General features: G+C 41.6%; 1 protein-coding gene across 3 annotated transcripts in view; it reads right to left on the reverse strand.

Moving 5' to 3' along the window:
- HNRNPM (heterogeneous nuclear ribonucleoprotein M) overlaps positions 1–11,900 on the reverse strand; it is a 31,523-nt gene extending 19,623 nt beyond the window's left edge. Inside the window, exons 1-7 of one of the 3 annotated variants that reach the window (XM_010828263.1) lie at positions 11,701–11,900; positions 4,376–4,428; positions 3,476–3,483; positions 3,297–3,390; positions 2,181–2,219; positions 2,028–2,063; positions 1,275–1,428 (exon numbers count right to left, since the gene is read on the reverse strand). In XM_010828263.1, the coding sequence (XP_010826565.1) occupies positions 1,275–1,428; positions 2,028–2,063; positions 2,181–2,219; positions 3,297–3,390; positions 3,476–3,483; positions 4,376–4,399 (355 nt within the window). In that variant the 5' untranslated portion in view covers positions 4,400–4,428; positions 11,701–11,900. Of the gene's footprint in view, positions 1–1,274; positions 1,429–2,027; positions 2,220–3,296; positions 3,391–3,475; positions 3,484–4,375; positions 4,429–11,700 lie in introns of those variants that run through there. The other 2 variants (XM_010828262.1, XM_010828264.1) reach the window with 2 other exon arrangements.
- Between the last annotated feature and the right edge of the window lie 8,583 nt (positions 11,901–20,483).

The raw sequence follows: 20,483 nt of genomic DNA on the forward strand, positions 1-20,483 counted from the left end.
AAAGGAGTACGTCAAGGCTGTATATTGTCACCCTGCTTATTTAACTTATATGCAGAGTACATCATGAGAAACGCTGGACTGGAAGAAGCACAAGCTGGAATCAAGATTGCCGGGAGAAATATCAATAACTTCAGATATGCAGATGACACCACCCTTATGGCAGAAAGTGAAGAGGAACTCAAAAGCCTCTTGATGAAAGTGAAAGTGGAGAGTGAAAAAGTTGGCTTAAAGCTCAACATTCAGAAAATGAAGATCATGGCATCCGGTCCCATCACTTCATGGGAAATAGATGGGGAAACAGTGGAAACAGTGTCAGACTATTTTGGGGGGCTCCAAAATCACCGCAGATGGTGACTGCAGCCATGAAATTAAAAGACAGTTACTCCTTGGAAGGAAATTTATGTCCAACCTGCTGGATAGCATATTCAAAAGCAGAGACATTACTTTGCCAACAAATGTCTGTATAGTAAAGGCTATGGTTTTTCCTGTGGTCACGTATGGATGTGAAAGCTGGACTGTGAAGAAGGCTGAGTGCTGAAGAATTGATGCTTTTGAACTGTGGTGGTGGAGAAGACTTTTGAGAGTTCCTTGGACTGCAAGGAGATCCAACCAGTCCATTCTGAAGGAGATGAGCCCTGGGATTTCTTTGGAAGGAATGATGCTGAAGCTGAAACTCCAGTACTTTGGCCACCTCATGCGAAGAGTTGACTCACTGGAAAAAGACTTTGATGCTGGGAGGGATTGGGGGAGGGGAGAAGGGGACGACAGAGGATGAGATGGCTAGATGGCATCACTGACTCAGTGGATGTGAGTCTGAGTGAACTCCGGGACTTGGTGATGGACAGGGAGGCCTGGCGTGCTGCGATTCATGGGGTCGCAAAGAGTCGGACACTACTGAGCAACTGAACTGACTGAACTGAACGTATTTTCTCTAGTCATGTGTACATACACGTTCACTTGTGTCTGACTCTTTGAGACGCCAAGGACTGTAGCCCATCAGGCTCCCCTGTCCATGGGATTTTCCAGGCAACAATACTGGAGTGGGTTGCTATCGCCTCCTCCAGGGGGTCTTCCTGACCCAAGAATCATACCCATATCTCTTGCATCTCCTGTACTGGCAGGTGATTCTTTACCACTAGCGCCACCTGAGGATCCTCTAGTAACACAGGAAATGCTAATACACAAAATTACCACTTCCCCACACAAACCTGCATTACTAATACAACATTTAAGCCAAACTAAATTCACTAAGTTGAATTCCAAAAAAAGGATACATATAGCTTGCACGGCTTCAATGGACTGTTCAAAAGTAACAGTGCCTATTCCACGACTTTTTCCGTCTTTATCCTCAAGAATGTCTGCTCGGACCACCACACCAGCCATACTAAAAACTTCCTTCAGTTTCTTCCAGCCAACTTTATAATCCAGCTAATCAAGAGAAGAGAGAGGCAAATCTCACTGTAAACATTTTTACTACATGAATGTGACATGCTTTGGGTAGAAAACAAGCATTAGAAAATGTTACAAAAATAATGTCATAAGCCTATTTTAACTACTATTTACTGAATAGTAAAGTCTTTTCTCTAAAGTAACGATTTAAGTCACCTCATTCCTTTCAAGGTAATGCTTATTTTGTGAATACTAAAAAACTTTGCTCCCCATTTAAGGTTTACCATCATCCTCCCCAATCCACTTTTTCCCTTTGCAAATGACAAAGGTTTATTACCATACACCCAGACGTAACAAGAAGGGAACATCAATATACAACCTCTGTTCATATACTTTACCCGGCACGTACTCTTACAAACACAAGCAGAACTCAGTAAACATGCCCCAACAGGACCATGGGTCAAGCCTGTGTGACTTATGACTAATGTGGTCATTAGGGGACAAAACCCATAACCCTCCTTTAGCTCCCCCACCTCCCCACCCCCAGCTCAAATGTCAGAGCTACTGTTTTAACTCATTGACAAGACCATCTAAAGCAGTAACTCAAACTTTACGAAACAATGTGTCCATTTACTTACATTTGCTACAAATACTGTGCTTCCAAGTCTTCCAGCCTGTAATGCATGGATAATCTCATTTGGGATGTTAGGATTATTTAGGATACTGGGTGGGATATTAATCATTCCTGGGCCACCTGGTCCCATACCCATCCCACCAGTCGTAGCCATCACCTTTTGCATTGCTCTCCTGGCATGTTCACCATCAGGATCCTAAAATAAGCACAAAAGGGTTATATTTAACTGACCCAGTGACAATTAAAACCAGCTCCAACAGTTAAGTGATGTTCCTAAAATTTCAGATACTGAGAGGATGTTTAGAAACCATTTCTCAAAATCTGTAACAAGAAATTCAAATGAACTAAAACCAAATTGCCAGGCCAGAACAATTCCAGCCAAAAGAATGAGGAAGAAAGGAAGGGTATAAAATTTAGCTCTCAATTTGAACTAAGAAAAAAACAAAAGGTAAAGGGGTGGATGAAATGATTAGCCAGAACTTCCAGGTTGAAATAAGATCTTCAAGGGCTTGGTATAATTGAATTCTCACTAATTCAATGAGGTTTTATAATTTGTGTAAACCCCATTGGTGATTTCCCAAAAGTTTGAAAACACAGCTCTAAATCACCAAGGTTATTTACTTCATCCTTCAAGAATTCAGGTATTCAACTCATGAGTAATGTGTGCAAAGGTTCATGAATCGCTGGTGTTTATTCTTGAACTCTGCTGTTTTGTGTGCCACCTTCACATGAGAGCACTCAAGTCCTACCATGCTTCCTCTCTGGCCTCTGTGTACTTACTGACCTTCCTTCAAGAGTAGGAGGTAAAAATAAGTCAAGGAAGGATTGAATTAACCAAAAACCTCCCATTTTCATTCAGGGACAGAAGACACCTGATTTGGATTAGCTACGAAAAAGGACTCAAACGCATTTAACAAAAAAAGATGAGGATTCAGACTGAGTAAAACTGCAGATGTAAAATACCTTAAAAACAAACACACACACAGTAGAAAACCATGGGCTCAGTTTGAGTGGCCAAACCAAGGCAGGCTGGCCTAAGACAAACCACAGGTGTCAGGAAGGCAGCAGGCAGTGGCTCAAGACATGTTCAGCCACTATCCCAAAGTTCTTATGGGAAAGATTGCTGAAGCCTGTGACTGACCCTCCTCTTTACAAAACAACAGGACGTTCTGCTCTGTAAAATGTCACCAAGGACTATGTCTGTCTTTTCCTATCTCCAAACAGGGACAACTCGACAACTACAGATGGTATCCACAGTGTTTCATGAGCTTACTTCTTTGACTTTCAGTGGTCTTCCACTCAGACTATGCTTGTTTAGAACTTCAGCAGCTTTTTTCATGCTCTCTTCCATCTTGAATTCAACAACACTATGAAGAGTCAAAAGGAAATGAGTGAAACCAGTCCTACAGCTAAGAAGGTTCAATTGCCAATAAGTAATGAGACAATACTTACGCACATCCCTTTGGAAGAAGCCACAGACCAGTCAGAAGAGCAAGAGGGGGAAAAAAGAAAAAAAAGTAAATTTCAGTGACAGTTATAAATTAAAAGTATGATTTTTGTAACAGTTTTTAAATTAACCCTTCTAAGGGGAAGCTGACAGAGTGTCTTGCCTGGCCTTCCTTATTAAGAGCTCCGCTCCTAGCGTCTCCTCTCTTCACATTACCAGCTTTTGCACTAGTGCTGCTGAAGTTATAATGAGCAGACCTAATTCAGGTTCTCCAAGAAATCACACAAACTTTAGATCTGCTTCCCTCGGCACTCAATCAATTCCTTGTCATACTCCTCCTTAAATCCATCCCTTCCATAAATTAAGCTCATCCTTTTGATTATTCTAAGCCATTCTATTGCACGACAGAAAATAGTTAATTTTCTCTTTAAACGAGGCCAATTTTAAACGTTCACATTTTATTATTTGTTTTACAATTTACTGGCACAAAGGCAACTTTTCAGAATCTTTGGTTCACACAACTTTCAAATTCAGCAAACAACCAAAAGTAACATTTTCTAGACAAGAACACACGTTTTACATTAATATACCACCGCTAAAATTCCATGCATAATTCACACACAGCCAATTCCTCTGTTAACAAAGAGACAATGCTGCTCTTGGTCCCCAGTTATCCAAATTGGGCATCCAAAAAGAATACCAAGAAGCTCGTTGGCCAGCCATTTGGAAAAGCGGGACTCCAGTTGGCAAATCCCCTCCCACCCCACTCGGATGTTTGGCAAACCAAACATAGCTACTGTAACATGAGCACTCACTGCCTTCCTGATTTCATTCGATTCCACGCCACCATACAGTTACATTTTTCATGTAGTAAATCCACAGAAGAAATTCTCTCAGACACTTACCCTTGACTTTCCTTCAGCGTCCATTAAGAGCTCCACGTATGTTACCTCACCAACTACAAATCAGTTTCCAGACGACACATAAACCAAGGGAGAAAAGCCAAGAAAACAATGGGAATTTAGAACAATCATCAGCAACCTTGTATGGAGCCTCTGCCTTATAAGAAAGCCCAGAAACACTCCATGTTCTCTAAACCGCCACACTAGGCATTACAGGTGTGCAGTAAAAGTAGGTGAAACTTGTTAACAATATGTCCTTGATTTTCCTCCCACCTCAAACAAGCTATTTCCCTGTCTGAAATGCTCGTTCATGACTACAGGCAATCCAAATCTACAGGAAAGAAGTCTGCATGATTCACTTTTGGGAAGAAGGAAGGAAAACACTTTTACACATACACTGACTGCTGAAAGCAGGTAAACAGCACACTAAATGCAATGCCACTGAATGAGCTCAACTGTTCACTATAAAGATGTGTACATGTATATGCTCAAAAGGCGCACACACAGCGTGGCTGGCTACAGGAGTGTGCAACCTGTCCAATCGCATCGGGCTCTGCTGAGGGCCATGCACATAGTTAACGCTCTGCTGCTGTCTTGAAATGCTCAGTAGTTTTTAAATAAGGGGCCTGGTGCTTTCATGTTGCACTGGGCCCCACAAATTCTGTGGCTGATTTCTGCACACAGCACTAGGCTTCATAACTATCACAAGCAGGATGTATAACTTATCCATCACAAAACCAGAGCAGCATCTGCATTCTTTTCAATGAATTAAGCCAGGCTTTATTCTCACTGCTCTCTCAACCTTCTCACTACAGGACACAGATAAATGCAGACTTAGAGCTCAGTTGGCACCTCAAGAGCTACAAAGACTCACTCAGAAGGCTAGTCAACACAAAAGGGGAAAAAAACAAACATTTCCAAAGAACCCACAGATTTTCCTCCAGGTTTGGATTGCCAATTCATGACCACCACAACCAGATGTTAGAACCCACCAAGACAACCACCAAAATGGCTGCTGAACTTGAAGATGGCACAAACACACCAAAAAAGCCTAGAAATTTTAGTGTTAACTTGGAGGAAATAACAACTAAGCAGACTCTCCAAAGTCAAGAAAGGGCTTTTGTTTCAAGAAATATTTTTTTCATTTTCAGGATTATTCTTTATGATGATAAAGCCTCCTCTCACTCAGTTTTCAATTTGGTTTAGCAGTACAAAAATAAATCTCTTAATGGCCCCAAGTCTTGCCTAGCCTATTCCTTTGTTCAAAGGATATTAAAATTATAAGGATTTTTAAATTAATATACCACAAAAAGACTTAAGTGCAAAGTAAGATTAATTTTTTTTAATTTGAAGAGCATACTTATTAGTAATATATTTGCATGGCAGTGGACAGGAAGAAGGTCAAGGATTCAAAGTTTAAATCTATAGCCTCACCTCCTTTGTCCTTTCCTGAAATATTACAGACTACACCAGCACTTTGCACAAAACAGGAAGGAAAATCGGTGCAAAGAAAAGAAATTAGGATTATTTCTAAAGAAAAAATTAGGAGGAACTGGTTTAGTTTAACTTTTGGATTATGCACAACTGAAAAATGATCACAGCCAAGGAATAAATAGTCATACAAATTGGCTTTCTGTCATCCTTACAAAAGTAAAGAAAGTCCAAAAATGCTGTGGTCATTCTTGAGGCCATGTTAAAAGCCATTTATTTCAATAGCAGCAGCCATTTGAGGACCAACAGCCCTTGACTCCACGTTGATGAAAATGTCAAGTTGTATCAAGACAGTGAAAGAGACCCCATCCCAAGTTAACCTCCTAGAGCTGAGACTACTACCTAATAACCTTAAAAATAAATTTAAAAATCACAGTATCTAACTCTGACAGCTGTAACCATGTTGTCAGAATTCAAATACTGTTGCATTTTTAGAAGTTTCTAGTTTGTGCCTATAAAGACACTGATTTATCAAAAAGTTGTCACTGCAACCCAGAAACCAAGCAAGTCTAAACCAAACCTTTTTCCATGATCATAACCATTTTAACCAAAAGCCAGGTTTAGAAATTAGGACTTTGTCTACTTAACATTCTAGAGACAGCACAAATCCAACTTCAATCCTCTCTACCAATAACTCTGCTTAAAGGGTTCTCTCTTCCCCAAAAGGTACAGCTGCTTATTAAAAATTATATTTAAAAGACCTCCATCCTCAGTTTAGCTATAGGTCAGGCAAGTCTTGCGGTTCTACCATGAGTAGCACTGTTTCCATAATAACCACGTTCCTCATAAATTCATAATTTTCTGATCTCTACCCTGAGAGACCACATGAATTCAGAGGTGTAAGCAAACCACTGTTAGACAATCTGCAACAGTTACCAATTCATACTTCTCTACAGGAAGATGGTAACAAAACCTTTAAAAAGGTCACCTCTCCTTTAGTTTTACATTATTAAAGCAAAGGCCTGTTAAGTACAGTCAGTGCAACTATTAACACTTTGAAGGCAAAATGTGTCAACTATTCATAGTCTAGTCACATTCAATGAAATGAAGTTTAAAAGAACAAATCAACCCAAGCACAGAAGTTAAGGCTGTGAGGCAAAGTTAACAAACTGGCAGTTTCAAGTCTCGTAGAGATAGAATCTGCAGGTATTAATGGAAAATACTGCTGCTCCTCTTGTTCCTGATCATGGATGGAATCCATGGAATCCCAAGAGTAGATAGACTGCTAAAACAAATTCTACTGCAGCTTTAAACATCAAAGTTTCTGAATGAAAAAACGAAGTCTTTGAAAAATTGAATGCCAAATGTTATTACCTACCTTTATTTTAAAATGCTCCAAGAACTCACTGTTAACCAACATTTAGGTGGATTATTCAAAATATTACCTCAAGAATAAAACATGATGAGGATAAGAAAATGAGCAACTCCCAAAGAACTCAGGTAGTCCCTTGGAGCTACTCTGCTCTAACACTCCTGCGCATCTTTGTATCAAAGTACAGGGGCTAAAGCTTCACTGAAAGGAATAAAGGGGGTGGGGGAGGAGCTCAAAACCATGTTATCAAACATTGTCACTCAGCCAATGCTCAGGGAGCCACTCTAATGGAGGGGTGCACGGGGAAAAATGCGTATTTTAACTTGGAAAGCGTGTTTCTTTGCTATACAGCTAACTTGACACATAGCAAAAAACATTATCCGATACAATGAATATTCAATTCATGGACACGTTAGAAAAAATGATTAAGCACATTCTTGCTAATTCCACACAGCAGAACACTGCCTCTCTAACTTGACCGAAACCCAACAAGTAAGACAGGCAGGCTGTACTGTTAAGGTTCGATCCAAGTACCCACAAATATGAATGCTGCAGCAGCAACAGACCTTTCCAAAACGCAGGCTGAGTATCCAACAGAGGAAATCATAAAGGAGTCACAGACTTGGTATTTTTACCAAGGGATTTTTACTTAATTGAAAATAAAGTTCTGCTCTGCAAACTCACAATGTAGATTATCACTGAGAGCCAACAGACTTACTATTGGACTATACTTGCCCTCTGGGCCTCAGTTTTCTGTCAGCCGGAATTTGAAATTTACTTAAAGTGACGCATTCAATAAAAACAGAAGGATTAAGTGCTTAAGAAATCCTTGCTTACACAAATTAAACTGACTGCTGCTACCCTTGAGATTGACTGAGAGTAAGCTGTACCGCTGGCCTTCTGTCTTCCTCACACTGCGCTCCCAGCTCAGTCCTGCCAGGGTGCAGCGGCCCCACCTCCAGGCTGCTGGAGAACAGCTCAACTATGAGCTTTCCTTGGGCACACAGGACTTCTCTAAAACGGTGCATAACACCCTTCAAGTTTACAATTCCCAAAATCAATCAATCACCCTTTGCTCACAGAAGTCTTAATTTTTCGCCCAGACCTTACAGTCAAACACTCTTGAGATGTTCGTGTCTACCAGTATTTGTCAAGTGATGAAAACCAGGCAGTTGTGAGACTGTTCAGTCACTTGCAAACCTAGTCTGGCAGTCTCCAATTCAAATTTATCTTACATTGGATTTCAGTTTTTGTTTCAATCCACTCTTCAGTGTTCATGGAGTCATATGTTCCACATAATATCTCCATTAAAAATAAGCATGATCACAGGGACAAAGGAAAACATGAGGAGCCAAACAGGCTGGGTAGGGACTTTTACTTAAATTGAAAATAAAGTTCTGCTCCTAGATACACAATGTAGATCTCCTTGAGCCAACAAAAAACCTCTCTGCGCCTTCAGGACATTCAGAGCAGGAACAGGGAAGCTCAAGGAAGGGTGAGTTCAGTTCTGTGGGCTGTTTAATCCATCTCTCCCTGAATGGTTTATGATGCAAGAGGGGGCAGCGGAAGCAGCCTGGCACAGAAGGAAACAAAGCTCTCATACCTCTTCTCTTTAAAACCAGCAATGCTGACTGCATGACACTGCCACCAAACAAGCTTTGTGATCCCATCCAGGGGAAAAGGCACCAGCGGCCTGTTCACATAAGACATGCATTACTAACAGGTGCTCGGAGAATACTATTAAAAGCTAACAGAGAAGATACACCTGGTGTCCGAGGAGCAGGAATTAGGGAGGAGTACATGATGAGAAGGCTGTTAAAAGCTAACAAACAGAGAAGATGTACCTGGTGTCCAAGGAGCAGGAATTAGGGAGGGGTACATGATGAGAAGGCTGTTAAAAGCTAACAAACAGAGAAGATATACCTGGTGTCCAAGGAGCAGGAATTAGGGAGGGGTACATGATGCGTGATCATCCTTAGAAAAAAGCTCCTGTCTTGCCATCTCAAAGCTACTGAGTTCTGAGATGCAGCTATTATATATTATAGGTAGTGCTGCAATGACAGAGCACTTTTCACATCTCTAAGCCGAGGACAACTAATTCTAGCCATCTCACTAGTTTTCTGAAAACAACAGGGGTATGATTTCATCAGGAACAGACCTTAAAATACAGACTGATAAAGAGTGGTTGGATCACAACAGCCCATTATTGTGGTTTGCCCACTTCAGAGACTGTCCTGAGAATAATACTTTTAGACTGTAAGAGCCTCTATCCCCAACTTTTTTCTCCCCTGTGCAATAACAAGTCTTCTAAAACCTTAAAACATTGCGACAGATTTTAAGAATATATTTCAGATTTCAAATAATCATTGAAACATATTTTTGTTTACCAAGACATGAATTAAAAGTTTTAAAAACCTCAAAATGAAAATAAGAACATTTGTACTTACATAAACAGTAATTTTCTTTTGACTTCACATACTGAATATAAGATTTACCATGAAAAGATTACCTTTCTCTTATGAATCCCTTTATCCACAATCCAATACTGCTAAAACTTAATTAAACAGAAAGGTAATTAATTTAACCTGTACAGGGGAGCGCTAAACAAGAACATTTTAAGGTTTATTAAAAATAACTGATTTACTGCACACCTGTAATTCTAAATTACACCACCAAAAATACACTGAAAGGGCTGAGCCAGGGCATTCATAGCAGTATGCCAGGGGAATATGAGAACCAGTTTGGAAGTATCCGAATAAACCACCAGGCTGGCTCCACACTTAATACAGTGCAAATAGGAAGTTGAGGTGAACTGCTTCTACATCCAGAAACGTCATGGCTGCTGCTGCTGCTACCAGCTTTAAGGCTCCCAAAACTGAATTACTGAATGGTAAAGCAGTAAAAATGTCACCTACTTTATCCATCATGTCCCAAAACTGGTTCACACACTCCTAAAAATGGAAAATAATTTGGCCTGCAATCTCTTACAAAGTTCTAACAATTGCATTTTCAAAGCCACATTCCTGGTTCTTGGAACTACTATACCTTATTATCAATGGATGTATCCATTCAGCGGTTCAACCAAATCGCGAGAACACAAATTTGGAGGTTATTCCAAAAACTAATTCGAATGAGACCCAACTGTGCTGTACAGAAATTCTAAGCTTTATTGAAGCAGCAGTCCCAAAAACCAAGAACACTGCATCTGGGATGCCTCGTGACACGCCCTTCAGACAAAAAGAAACTTCACTCGTGCCCTAGGAGCACTGGCAGGAATGATTTGGCTGATCAAGGCAGGAAAACAAACCTCACACCAGAACGTTTTTCCATCCATGTTACCTGGAGAAATACTACATGGGAGCAGCCTACATGACTGTACAGAGAGGTTCACAGTGCCTAATGCTTCTGGCATGTTGTGGTTGAATTAAATGATGGGACCATGATGGCAGTGGGCCGTTCATAATTTCAAAACCCAATGCTGGGAGCACCAGTACACATACCAAAATGGCCTATCCAAGTGGCATCTGTCTGTCACTGAGATGTTAATCATTTGACAAATCAAGCTCAAATCTCTTTACATTATGAATGCTCCAGAAAAACCAGTACCTTTCAGTCCTTCAAAAAGACTCCGGTTAAGAATTATTTGATTCTAGGTTTCCCATGGGTAAGAGTGAGGGGAGACCTCCAGGCCTTTAGACAAATGGTTCTCTATCAAGTTTCATCTAAACCAGGGCTGAGCAATCTCTTTAGCCCTGTGTGCCACCAGCAGGGCCCAGAATCAGGAAAAGACGACAAACGCAGCAGAACAAGAGTGTGACGAGGAGGAGGACACACACGGTGTGCACAGGAGGCAGAGACAGAGGACACGGGGGCAGCCAACCGCCCAGGGCCTCCTGGTGGCAGCAGGGCTTCCGTTCCTTCCTCTGCCTCAACCAGACTCTGGACACCAGGGTTGGGACTGGTGGGTGCCTGAAGGCACCAAATTACACAGCGGATGCTTTACTTTGAGCTACCCAACTGCCGATCGAGTCTGTGTTTTCCTCCCCAGGGCATGGATTTATAATTTAGAATCTGAGCAGCACACGTTCCAGCCACCAAATTTTGATCCCAGGAAGACATCCGCAAAATTTAGACAAAGTACTACCTTCCCGCCAGAATTTTAAAACAAAAAGGGAAAAGAAAAAAATTTCTCCCACCTAATAGGAAGAATTCAAAAAGTTTCCTTAATTCCCTAACAAAGAGGCTCCCCTCAAGTTTAATCGAAGCCCTGTTAACCATACTAAGCCAGTGAAATCATTCATAGGCCAAGGGATCATACAAATGCCCCCATCTGACACACAAGTGCATGACCACAAAAAAAAGGAAAAAAGGTAGGGTGGATGGGGACGGGGCTTAGCTCTCAAGCCTGGAGAGAACACATGCTCTACTCAGAACAGCTTCCACTGACAAAAAATAACCAAGGAATTAGGCACAGAGAAGATGACACACCAACCTTCTGACCCTACTCAACCACCAGTACCATTACCTTTTTCTTTAACCAGGTCTTTAAGTGACTGCCATTTCACATCAAAAGGTATGTTTGTAATGAAGGCTCTGTATCTTTTAGTTGGATTGGCATATGGCTCAAAGCGATTGCCTCCTCTTTTTATGTTTTTCTCCTTCCTCTTCTCATTCTGAGCAGGTCGTTCTCCTTCACTGAATTCAAAAGAGGAGAAAAAAACATTCACAAGTTAGCACAACCCAAAAGACAATATTTGATTTTCCAGGCAAATTATCCTGATTATCTCAGGCAAAGTTACATATAACACAAGAATATTGAGTCACTCAAACTGAAGTGGTCCATAGACCAGAAAACTGCAGTAGTACACTCCTGAAAATCCACCTATCAAAAAAACCATTTCCAAGACAAATGTGCTTTCCTAGGCCTTCACACACTCCTGTGGGGCTCTAACATATGTGGGGGGTGCGGAGGCCATCTCCCTACCTGAGGTGCTTTAATTCTAAGACAGTAACAGGAAAACAGAAGGGAAGATTTATAAGACTTCATGGAACCCCAAAGAGGTGGTACACATAGGCCCAACAAACTTCAGCCCTACAAATAAGTAATTTTCATTGTGGGGGCAAAAAAAATTTTTTAAGTGGGAACGTAAAATGGTGCAGTTACTACAAAACAGTTTGGCAATTACTCAAAAAGTTAAAACATAATTACCAGAGGACCGAGCAATTCCACTCCTAGGCAGTTATTATTCACAGTAGCAAAAGGTGAAAACAACCCAAGCATACACCAAAAAAAGAACGGAATAAACAAAATGTGGTAGATCCAGGCAATGAAATATTACTCAGTCATTAAAAAAAAAAAGGAATGAAGTGCTGATACATGTTGCAAAAGAGATGAACTTCGAAAACATTATGCTAAGTGAAATGAGTCAGGCATAGAGAAAAAAAGGAGAGGTAAAGTTACCCAGGACTGGGGAGAGATGGGAATGGTGAGTTACTGTTTAATGGCTACAGAGTTTGTTTGGGATGATTAAAAAAAAAAAAGTTCTGGAAATGCTGAGTGAATAGGTACAACACTGTACCTAATGCCATTAAATTGTACATATAATCATTTTAAGATGGTGAAATTTACATACATCTTACCACGATTTTTTTTTTTAAGTTTTTTTTAAGGGAAAGAAACCTTTCTCTACTCAACTCCATTACTTTGAGGCTAGGGAAACTGAAGTCAAGCAACTCTGGTAGGTAAAAAGCAGGCTAACAATTCTTTAGTAGAGAAGGGTGGATTTTTTTTTTTTTTTTTTTTTGCGTGGACTTTCCTGCAATACTCTCTACCTTTGTGTGTTAGGTGCTTCCACGGAGTAGCATTTCTAAACCCTACAGGTACAAATGTGGCTTAGAGTGAGCAGGAAAAAGGTTCACAAAAAATGCAGGCTCCCAAAGGACAGAACCAGACAGGCTGGAAGCCCGGGCCAAAGCCCAGGAACTGGCCAGAGTGTGTGCACAGCCAGGGCAAGGCTGGGCCAGCTGAGCAAGACTGCTCCCTGAGCCTCCGTGATCACAGGCGGACACCAGTGAGAGCTGACCAGGAACAAGTAGGGAGCCAGCAGCCACAGAAGTCCTCTTGTGCATCAAGTCCAGCACTGTCTGCTTCCCAAGCCCTCTGCTTTTCTACCAGTGAGAACTGAGGGACTCCCACAACTACAGATTCCAGCAGAGACTTTGTGATCCATGACAAAAAGGCAAAGAAAACAAAAAAATCAAGACTATGGTATTGATGATTTACAAGACCACCTTTTTTAAAGTAAGAGTTGATCTTTATTCTAGGATATGTCTTCCCTGCAGTGGGGAATGGCATCTGGAGGACTTTCTTTCGGTGTACCTGGAAAAATTAAAGTTAGCAACTTATTTTAGTCCCCAAGGTATTTTTTTAAAAACTGGTCCCTCACAGCCAAATACAAGTGTGCCAAATGTTAAGGAAAGCAACTTCCTCCATGATCTGATTGATACCAATATCAACATGCAATCAACAGACCTCCTTCACAAGGGCTGGCAGATGACAGAAAGGGATAGGGTCACACAATCCCTGGATTCCTAGAAATCTTTACTCTGTCTACCCAGGCTCATGACAGACTCTCCTTAGGCTGACTGCACACCATAAACACAGTCCACCTGTCTACTCCACAGGAAAGCCCAGCACCAGGGCTGCCAAACAGCACGCGTCCATGCGTCTTACCCTCAGCAGATGAGAAGGACAAGTATTACAATTAATAAAATGGAGATCAATTTTCATTTCATGGGCCTAACTACAGAGGGTCTATGGGTAGAAAAACATTGTAACAGAATTGGCTTCTTTTGAAGCCGAAATATTCCATCAGCAACATTAAAAAACATTATTCTGACACAGGGTCCATGACACAGTTACAGTTTCAGCCTGTGTTTTAACAGACTGCTCAACTCACCTTATAAATTACAAAATGTATAAATAACTCATTACAAGACAAAGGTAACAAAGTGTCTAGGCCAAATTCTGCCATGCAGCATTACTGCTAAGAATAAACTGCCCAATCTAACCACAGAAGATGGGGATTTGGTTTGGGGTTAATCCACACCACAGGGCTCGCCATCCAGAAGGCAGCTCATGTGGGTTATGCCCAAAGTATGCCCACAGCACCACTATACCCAAATCCTTCTCCAGCTAATCATTTCCTCTCTCTGAGAAGTTTCCTCCTAAGTAAAACAGATAAACTATCTCATCACTTGCAGTTTCTTAAGAAATTGACCTTTTCATAAATCTAATAATCATTATCAACTCTATTCTTTACAGAATAGTAGAGAACCATCCTCAAAAAAACCTCACATGACACATATTCAAGTACAGATGATATAACTGAACAAAATCCCATTTTTAAAAAATGTTCAATTTTCTCATTTATCTTCTAGACAGAATTAGGGGAATATTCTTCTAGCCCTAAAATACATGTAACACAACTGTAAACACCTTTTAGAAATACATTTTTACAGGTAGATTATCATTTAGCTACACTGACGAAAAACTGTTTTATCCTAAATACCCCAAATTTATGAGATTATAAATTCAAAATGTTAAAATACACCTACCATGTTATGCACAACTAGATACCGAGAAGAAAATTAACATATCCATGCAAAAACTTATACCTGAATGCTCGTAACAACATTATTTATTCCAGTTTCCCAAAAACTGGAAATCTAAATGTCTACCTACAAACAGGCAGAGATCAAGCTTCCCTGGTGGCTCACTAGATAAAAAATGTGCCTGCAAAGTAGGAGATCCGGGTCAAACCCTGGGTTGGGAGGATACCCTAAAGGGAACTGCTACCCACTCCAGTATTGTTGTCTGGGAAATCCCATGGACAGATGAGCCTGGCAGGCTGCACAGTCCATGGGGTCACAAGAGTTGAACACCACTTAGCAACTAAATTCACCACTAACAGGTGAATGAATCAACAAACTGTATTCATACACTGAAATACTATTCAACAGTAAGTAATGAATTACACACAACATGGATGAACCTCAAAATAATTACACTCAAAGATACCAGACAGAAAAAGCGTACATATAGTATGACTTCACCATGTAAAACTGTGTGAGAAAATGTAATCTGGCAAACTAATTTACAGCAGGTTCTCTCAGCCTCAACAGTATGAACATTTTGGGCCAGAAAATTCTTTTGTTGTTTGAGCCTGCCCTATGTGCTGCAGGATCCCTGATCTCTTCCCAAGGGAGGCCAGAAGCAGCCCCATTCCTCAGATCTGAAGATGAAGATAAGGGGGAAAAAAAAAATCCCCAAGACACTTTCAAATGTCTCCTGAAGGGAAAGAAATCTCCCAATGAGAAGCACTGATACATACTGATGTGGAGAACAAACTAATAGTTGCCTGGAGGTGGGGGAAAGGAGGACTCAGGATTACCAAGGGGCAGCAAAAACTTCTACAGGTTATAACTGTATTATTTTCATTCAGTGATGACATCAAATCACACACTTCCAACCTGTGCAGTTTGTTGTGCCAATTACACATTTCTTAAAGTTTCTGCTGGTTTCTCAAATTCCAAATCTTACTCCAACATGACTTGTAACTGCTATATAAAGCTAACAAATTTGCAATCTTTCAAAGAAACTGAAGCTACCTAAACCAACTAAATAAACGCCTTACCGATAGTCTCCTTGCTAACTTGCTTCCAATTGTCAATAAACACCCTATTTGATTCTGGTACCCAATTATCTATCTGAAGTTCTAAATAGACCCAGTATGTTAAAAACTTTTCCTGACAGTCTATAACCTAATTCCTAATACATCGATAAAAGTAAGTCCAAAATACCTTAAGAAGCTTCTGAGTCAGTCAAGTAAGATTAATTATGATTAATATGGTTTTGGAACTGTTTTCCTGATTATACTCTTTGAAGATTGGTAACTTACCATGTCACTGCTCCACCGTCCTAGAATTATACTTTACATAAAGATCACAACTAAAAAAAAAACAAAATACTGAGTGCCTAGTCCACAAGGAGCTGCTACATTCACTAAGTAAAACAGTAAATCCCTACCCTCTCTTACGCTTCCACAGCATTCCCATGTATAATGCTCTCATAACTCCTGGAGTTTTTCAATCAGGAGTGTAGTTTGAAACAGCAACTACAATATCTTGAAATCCTCACCACATCTCTTGAGGGAAAAGACCCCCCTCAACCTCCATATTCCCTTCAGAACTATCCCTTATATAGAATGAGTCTTCACAAAAATCCTTTCAATCCTGAACTCCACTAATGTATTGAACATGTAGAGAGCACCATTCTAGCTCCAGGTCTACCACTTAACTACCCACGTGAGTCCAGTTCTTTACCTCTATGGGTCTTTACCAGCAAAACCAGCATAACCTGTATCCACGCAGCTCACAGGGGTGTTGTGAGAATCAACAAGCAGCCTGACAAAAAGCAGCTTGATAAATGTTCAGCGCAGTTATCTAAGAGGGTAGTACCACATGTGACTAAGAGGTAGGGTCATCTAAGTCTGAACCCCAATGTTACCAGCTCTTTGCCAGGCCTCAGTTCCTTCATCTGCAAAAGGAGGTTCCTATCCACACTCACAAGTTTAAAGGAGAAGCTGGCACACTAACTGTGACGATGACGTATTTTTGTACCAAAAACTTTCTGGAGAATGATTCACTCCTTGCATTCTACCACTGCACATACTGATTAGACTTTAAGCCCACTGGGGCCGTGGCTAAGGAAACCTAAACACTGTACTTGCTGTTTAGCGCCGTGTTTGACTTTGTGTAGTCTCTGACTCTCTGTGACCCCAAGGACTGTAGCCCACCAGTCTCCTCTGTCCAGGGGATTTCCCAGGCAAGAATACTGGAGTGGGTTGCTGTTTCCTTCCCTAGGGATCTTCTCGATCCAGAGATCGAACTCCTGTCTCCTGTATTGCAGGCAGATTCTTTACCACTGAACCACCAGGGAAACCTCCACTGTACTCATCACAGACTACCAAAACGGTAATTCAAATTTAACCTCACTGCAAAACACGGTAATGGAGGAGTCTATCTGAGAAATCCCAAATGAAACAGGCAACCTAATCTTTGCAGACTAGTATCCCCCAGCCTAGCCGTGAATAAAATCAAAAAAGCAAAGAGCTAGCAGCATGCATTCCAACAATCCAGAGCCCCATTCTAATCCTGAGCTCACCATCAAATATGTCTCAAGATTATCAAGCATACAAGCACTTCTTAAAGTGCAGCAAACACTCAAGTTACCACAAAAAGCACAAAGAATCTGGTTAAAAATTAAAAAAGAAAAAAAAAAAAACACTTAAAACGTCTGTTTACTGAGAGGTTTGCTGTGGAAACAGCAAAAGCCTTGAAGTCAAGATGGCCTCCCCCAGATTCTTAGCGTCAATTTCTTTAACCTGAATTTTCTCAATTGAAAAAAAAAAAACCTTTTCTTGACTGTAAAACAGTCTTAACACTAACCTTGCATCCCCAGAAATTTACACTAAATACAAATTTTTATTTTTAAAATAGCCCATCTCTCACCTTTCAGATTCGGCCACAGGTTAATCTGGAAGTGGAGCAGGTTAAGTCACTGATTTTAAATGTATAGTGTAACCTCTATTTTTAAACAAAACAAAAAAAAACCCCTAAGCCTATGTGTCCCTCTAAAATGAACATTTTTACCCCCAATACACTCTAACTCTGAATCTTGACTGTCCTTAGATGGAATGCATTTCTCATCAATATAAAAAAAAAAAAAACAGTCGGCTTACAGCTGGGAGAGAAAAGGAATTGCAAAACGGGCTGTGCTTTTCATGGTCCTCATGAAGCTTGCTGTCTCAGTGCCTTTTCAGCTTTCAGCACACTCCACTCCTGGTGGAGACAAAGGTGAGAAGAATCCAGTCTCACTTATTTCCCATCCCGCAAAAGTGGCTCAGCTGGTAAAGAAACCACTTGCAATGCGGGAAACCTGGGTTTGAAAGATCCCCTGGAGAAGGGAAAGGCTCCCCACTCCAGTATTCTGGCCTAGAGAATTTCATGGACTGTATGGGGTGGCCAAGAGTCGGACACAACTGAGCGACTTTCACAAAATCACAAAAAAGCCCTCAAGATAAAAATCTGAACTCCCTAGTCTGGAATTCACTGCCCACCAGCTGGCCCCCAGTGCTCCAGCAGTTTCAGTTCTTTATAAAGAAAGTAAAAGGAAAATGAAGTTCTTTATAAATATATATCAAACATGTCAAAATCTTTGAAAACTCCTCTCTGCTTCTCTCCAATGATCACCTTTCATCCTCCTCCTCCTAGGGGAACACCTGGTCGCCCCCAACAGCCTAGGATTGAGGGAGGGGAGTTCCTCCAAGCTCCCCACCCCTGTAACTCCTTTTACTTATATCAACTTTACTACAAAAATATCCATTGGTCCCTCCCTATAAGCAGGAAGACTGTTTTCTAAAGAGCTCTGCTTTAAAGGCTTCCCGAGGCAAAACACACACACACACACACACACAAAAACACCCAAAATACAAACTTTTCCAATGGCCCTACAAAATAGATCTAAGTGTTCCTAACTGCCTAAAATATTCTCTATTTCAAGAGTCTCAGACTGAGGTTCTCCCAACAAAGACTTTTTTAAATTTCTGAAATCTTCAGATTCTTTCTGAAGGCCCTGTTTTATGTTTGTCAAATGAATCAGTCACAAAATGACTATTTGGAAATGGACTGTGGAAAATGGGAAATTTGGAAAATGTACCCCAGATGCTATAATCTGTAACTAATAACTTCTCACCTAGCACGATTCTAGCAGCACTCCATCCTGTGATAACTGCTTTGAAAAAAAAAAAAAAAAAAGACATAAATGTATATCTTAAAGGCCTCCAAACATGGTCCTCAAATATCCTACCAGGCTCCCTTAAACAAGTTATTTAAAAAAGTCTAAATGAACACGTCCCTTTCCAGAGTTTTCAATAACAAAAGAGTTGGGAATACTTCTAAGATGCCTTTCTCTCGATTTCCAAGGACCAGTAACCACGGTATTCGGCTCCTCCCCACCTCAGGAGAGAGAGTTTTTAACAATATAGCTAGTATTTAGTGAGTGTTCATAAGCAAACTACTCTTAACTACACTCACTTTTAATCCCCATGAACTCTAATTATACACATTAAAAATTGGTGGGAAGGTAAATCCATAGGAGACAGAACGCATAGCACAGGTATCCAGGAGAGGTGAATGGTTAAGTTAACTGCTTAATGGCTACAGTTTCTATTTAGAGTGAGGAAAAAGTTTTCAGCGTGGATATTCGTGATGCTGCACAAAACCGCGAATGCACTCGATGCCACGGAATCATCCACCTAAAAATGGCTGAAACTGTAAATTTCACCAGGTTTTTAAAAAAATGTATGTGGGAAATCAAAAGTGTGCCCAAGCCTTCCCCTCACCTCCCCCTACAGTTGGCGGGCAAAGGCAAAACATCTTTCCGCACCTCTCAGCCGACTGTAATCAGAATGAGTGGGGTTCACCAGAAACATAAGACGATGCTTTAACGCTTTAAGAAAACTTTCAAAACCGAGGACCTGAGACAGAGCCCCCAATAGGACTCGAAAGGGTGGCCGAGTTTGGAAATAGGTGAACCCGCCTAATGATGCAAAATCTTCCCCTAGAACACGGAAAATGTTTCCCTTTTTCTTTTTTTCCTCTTACACTTTGTTTCTACGGATGAACACTGAGCAGCAGATCCGATCGCTCCACATACACCTACCGTGCACCTGGGGAGGAGCTGAGGGACTAACTCCAGGTCGGAGCTTGGGGCCAGGGGCAGTTCCGATCGAGGCACTTCCCGCGGGGCTGGGAGGGGGGAGGGGAACCGCGCGCTCCGGGGCGGAAGGGGGAGGGGGAGTCCGACCGTCCTCGCGGTCCTTCCCGATACCTACCCGCCTCCGCTACCGTTTACCGGGACCGACCGCGCGCGAGGTCCTGCGTGCGCACTTCCTCCCCTATCCCCCACTTTACGGATCGGGAAACTGAGACCCCGGACGACGGCGAAGAGACGGGAAGCCACGCGCCCAACCAAGGTCACCCGACAGGCCAGCAGGTCGCGGACTCCGGGTCTCGTCGGCTCTGGGCCCGCGCGCCATTATCCTGGCGCGCAGAGGCCCGGCCTAAGGCCTCAGCGTCGGACCCGGTCTGGAGAGACCAGAGGAGCTGAGACCCGATGCCTGGGAGAGAGCGGTCCTACAGGCGCTCACGGGGCCGCCCGGCTTCACCCCTCACAGCCTGGGCCGC

This window comes from Bison bison, unplaced genomic scaffold, assembly GCF_000754665.1.
Source record: "Bison bison bison isolate TAMUID 2011002044 unplaced genomic scaffold, Bison_UMD1.0 scf7180017864492, whole genome shotgun sequence".
NCBI lineage: Eukaryota > Metazoa > Chordata > Mammalia > Artiodactyla > Bovidae > Bison > Bison bison.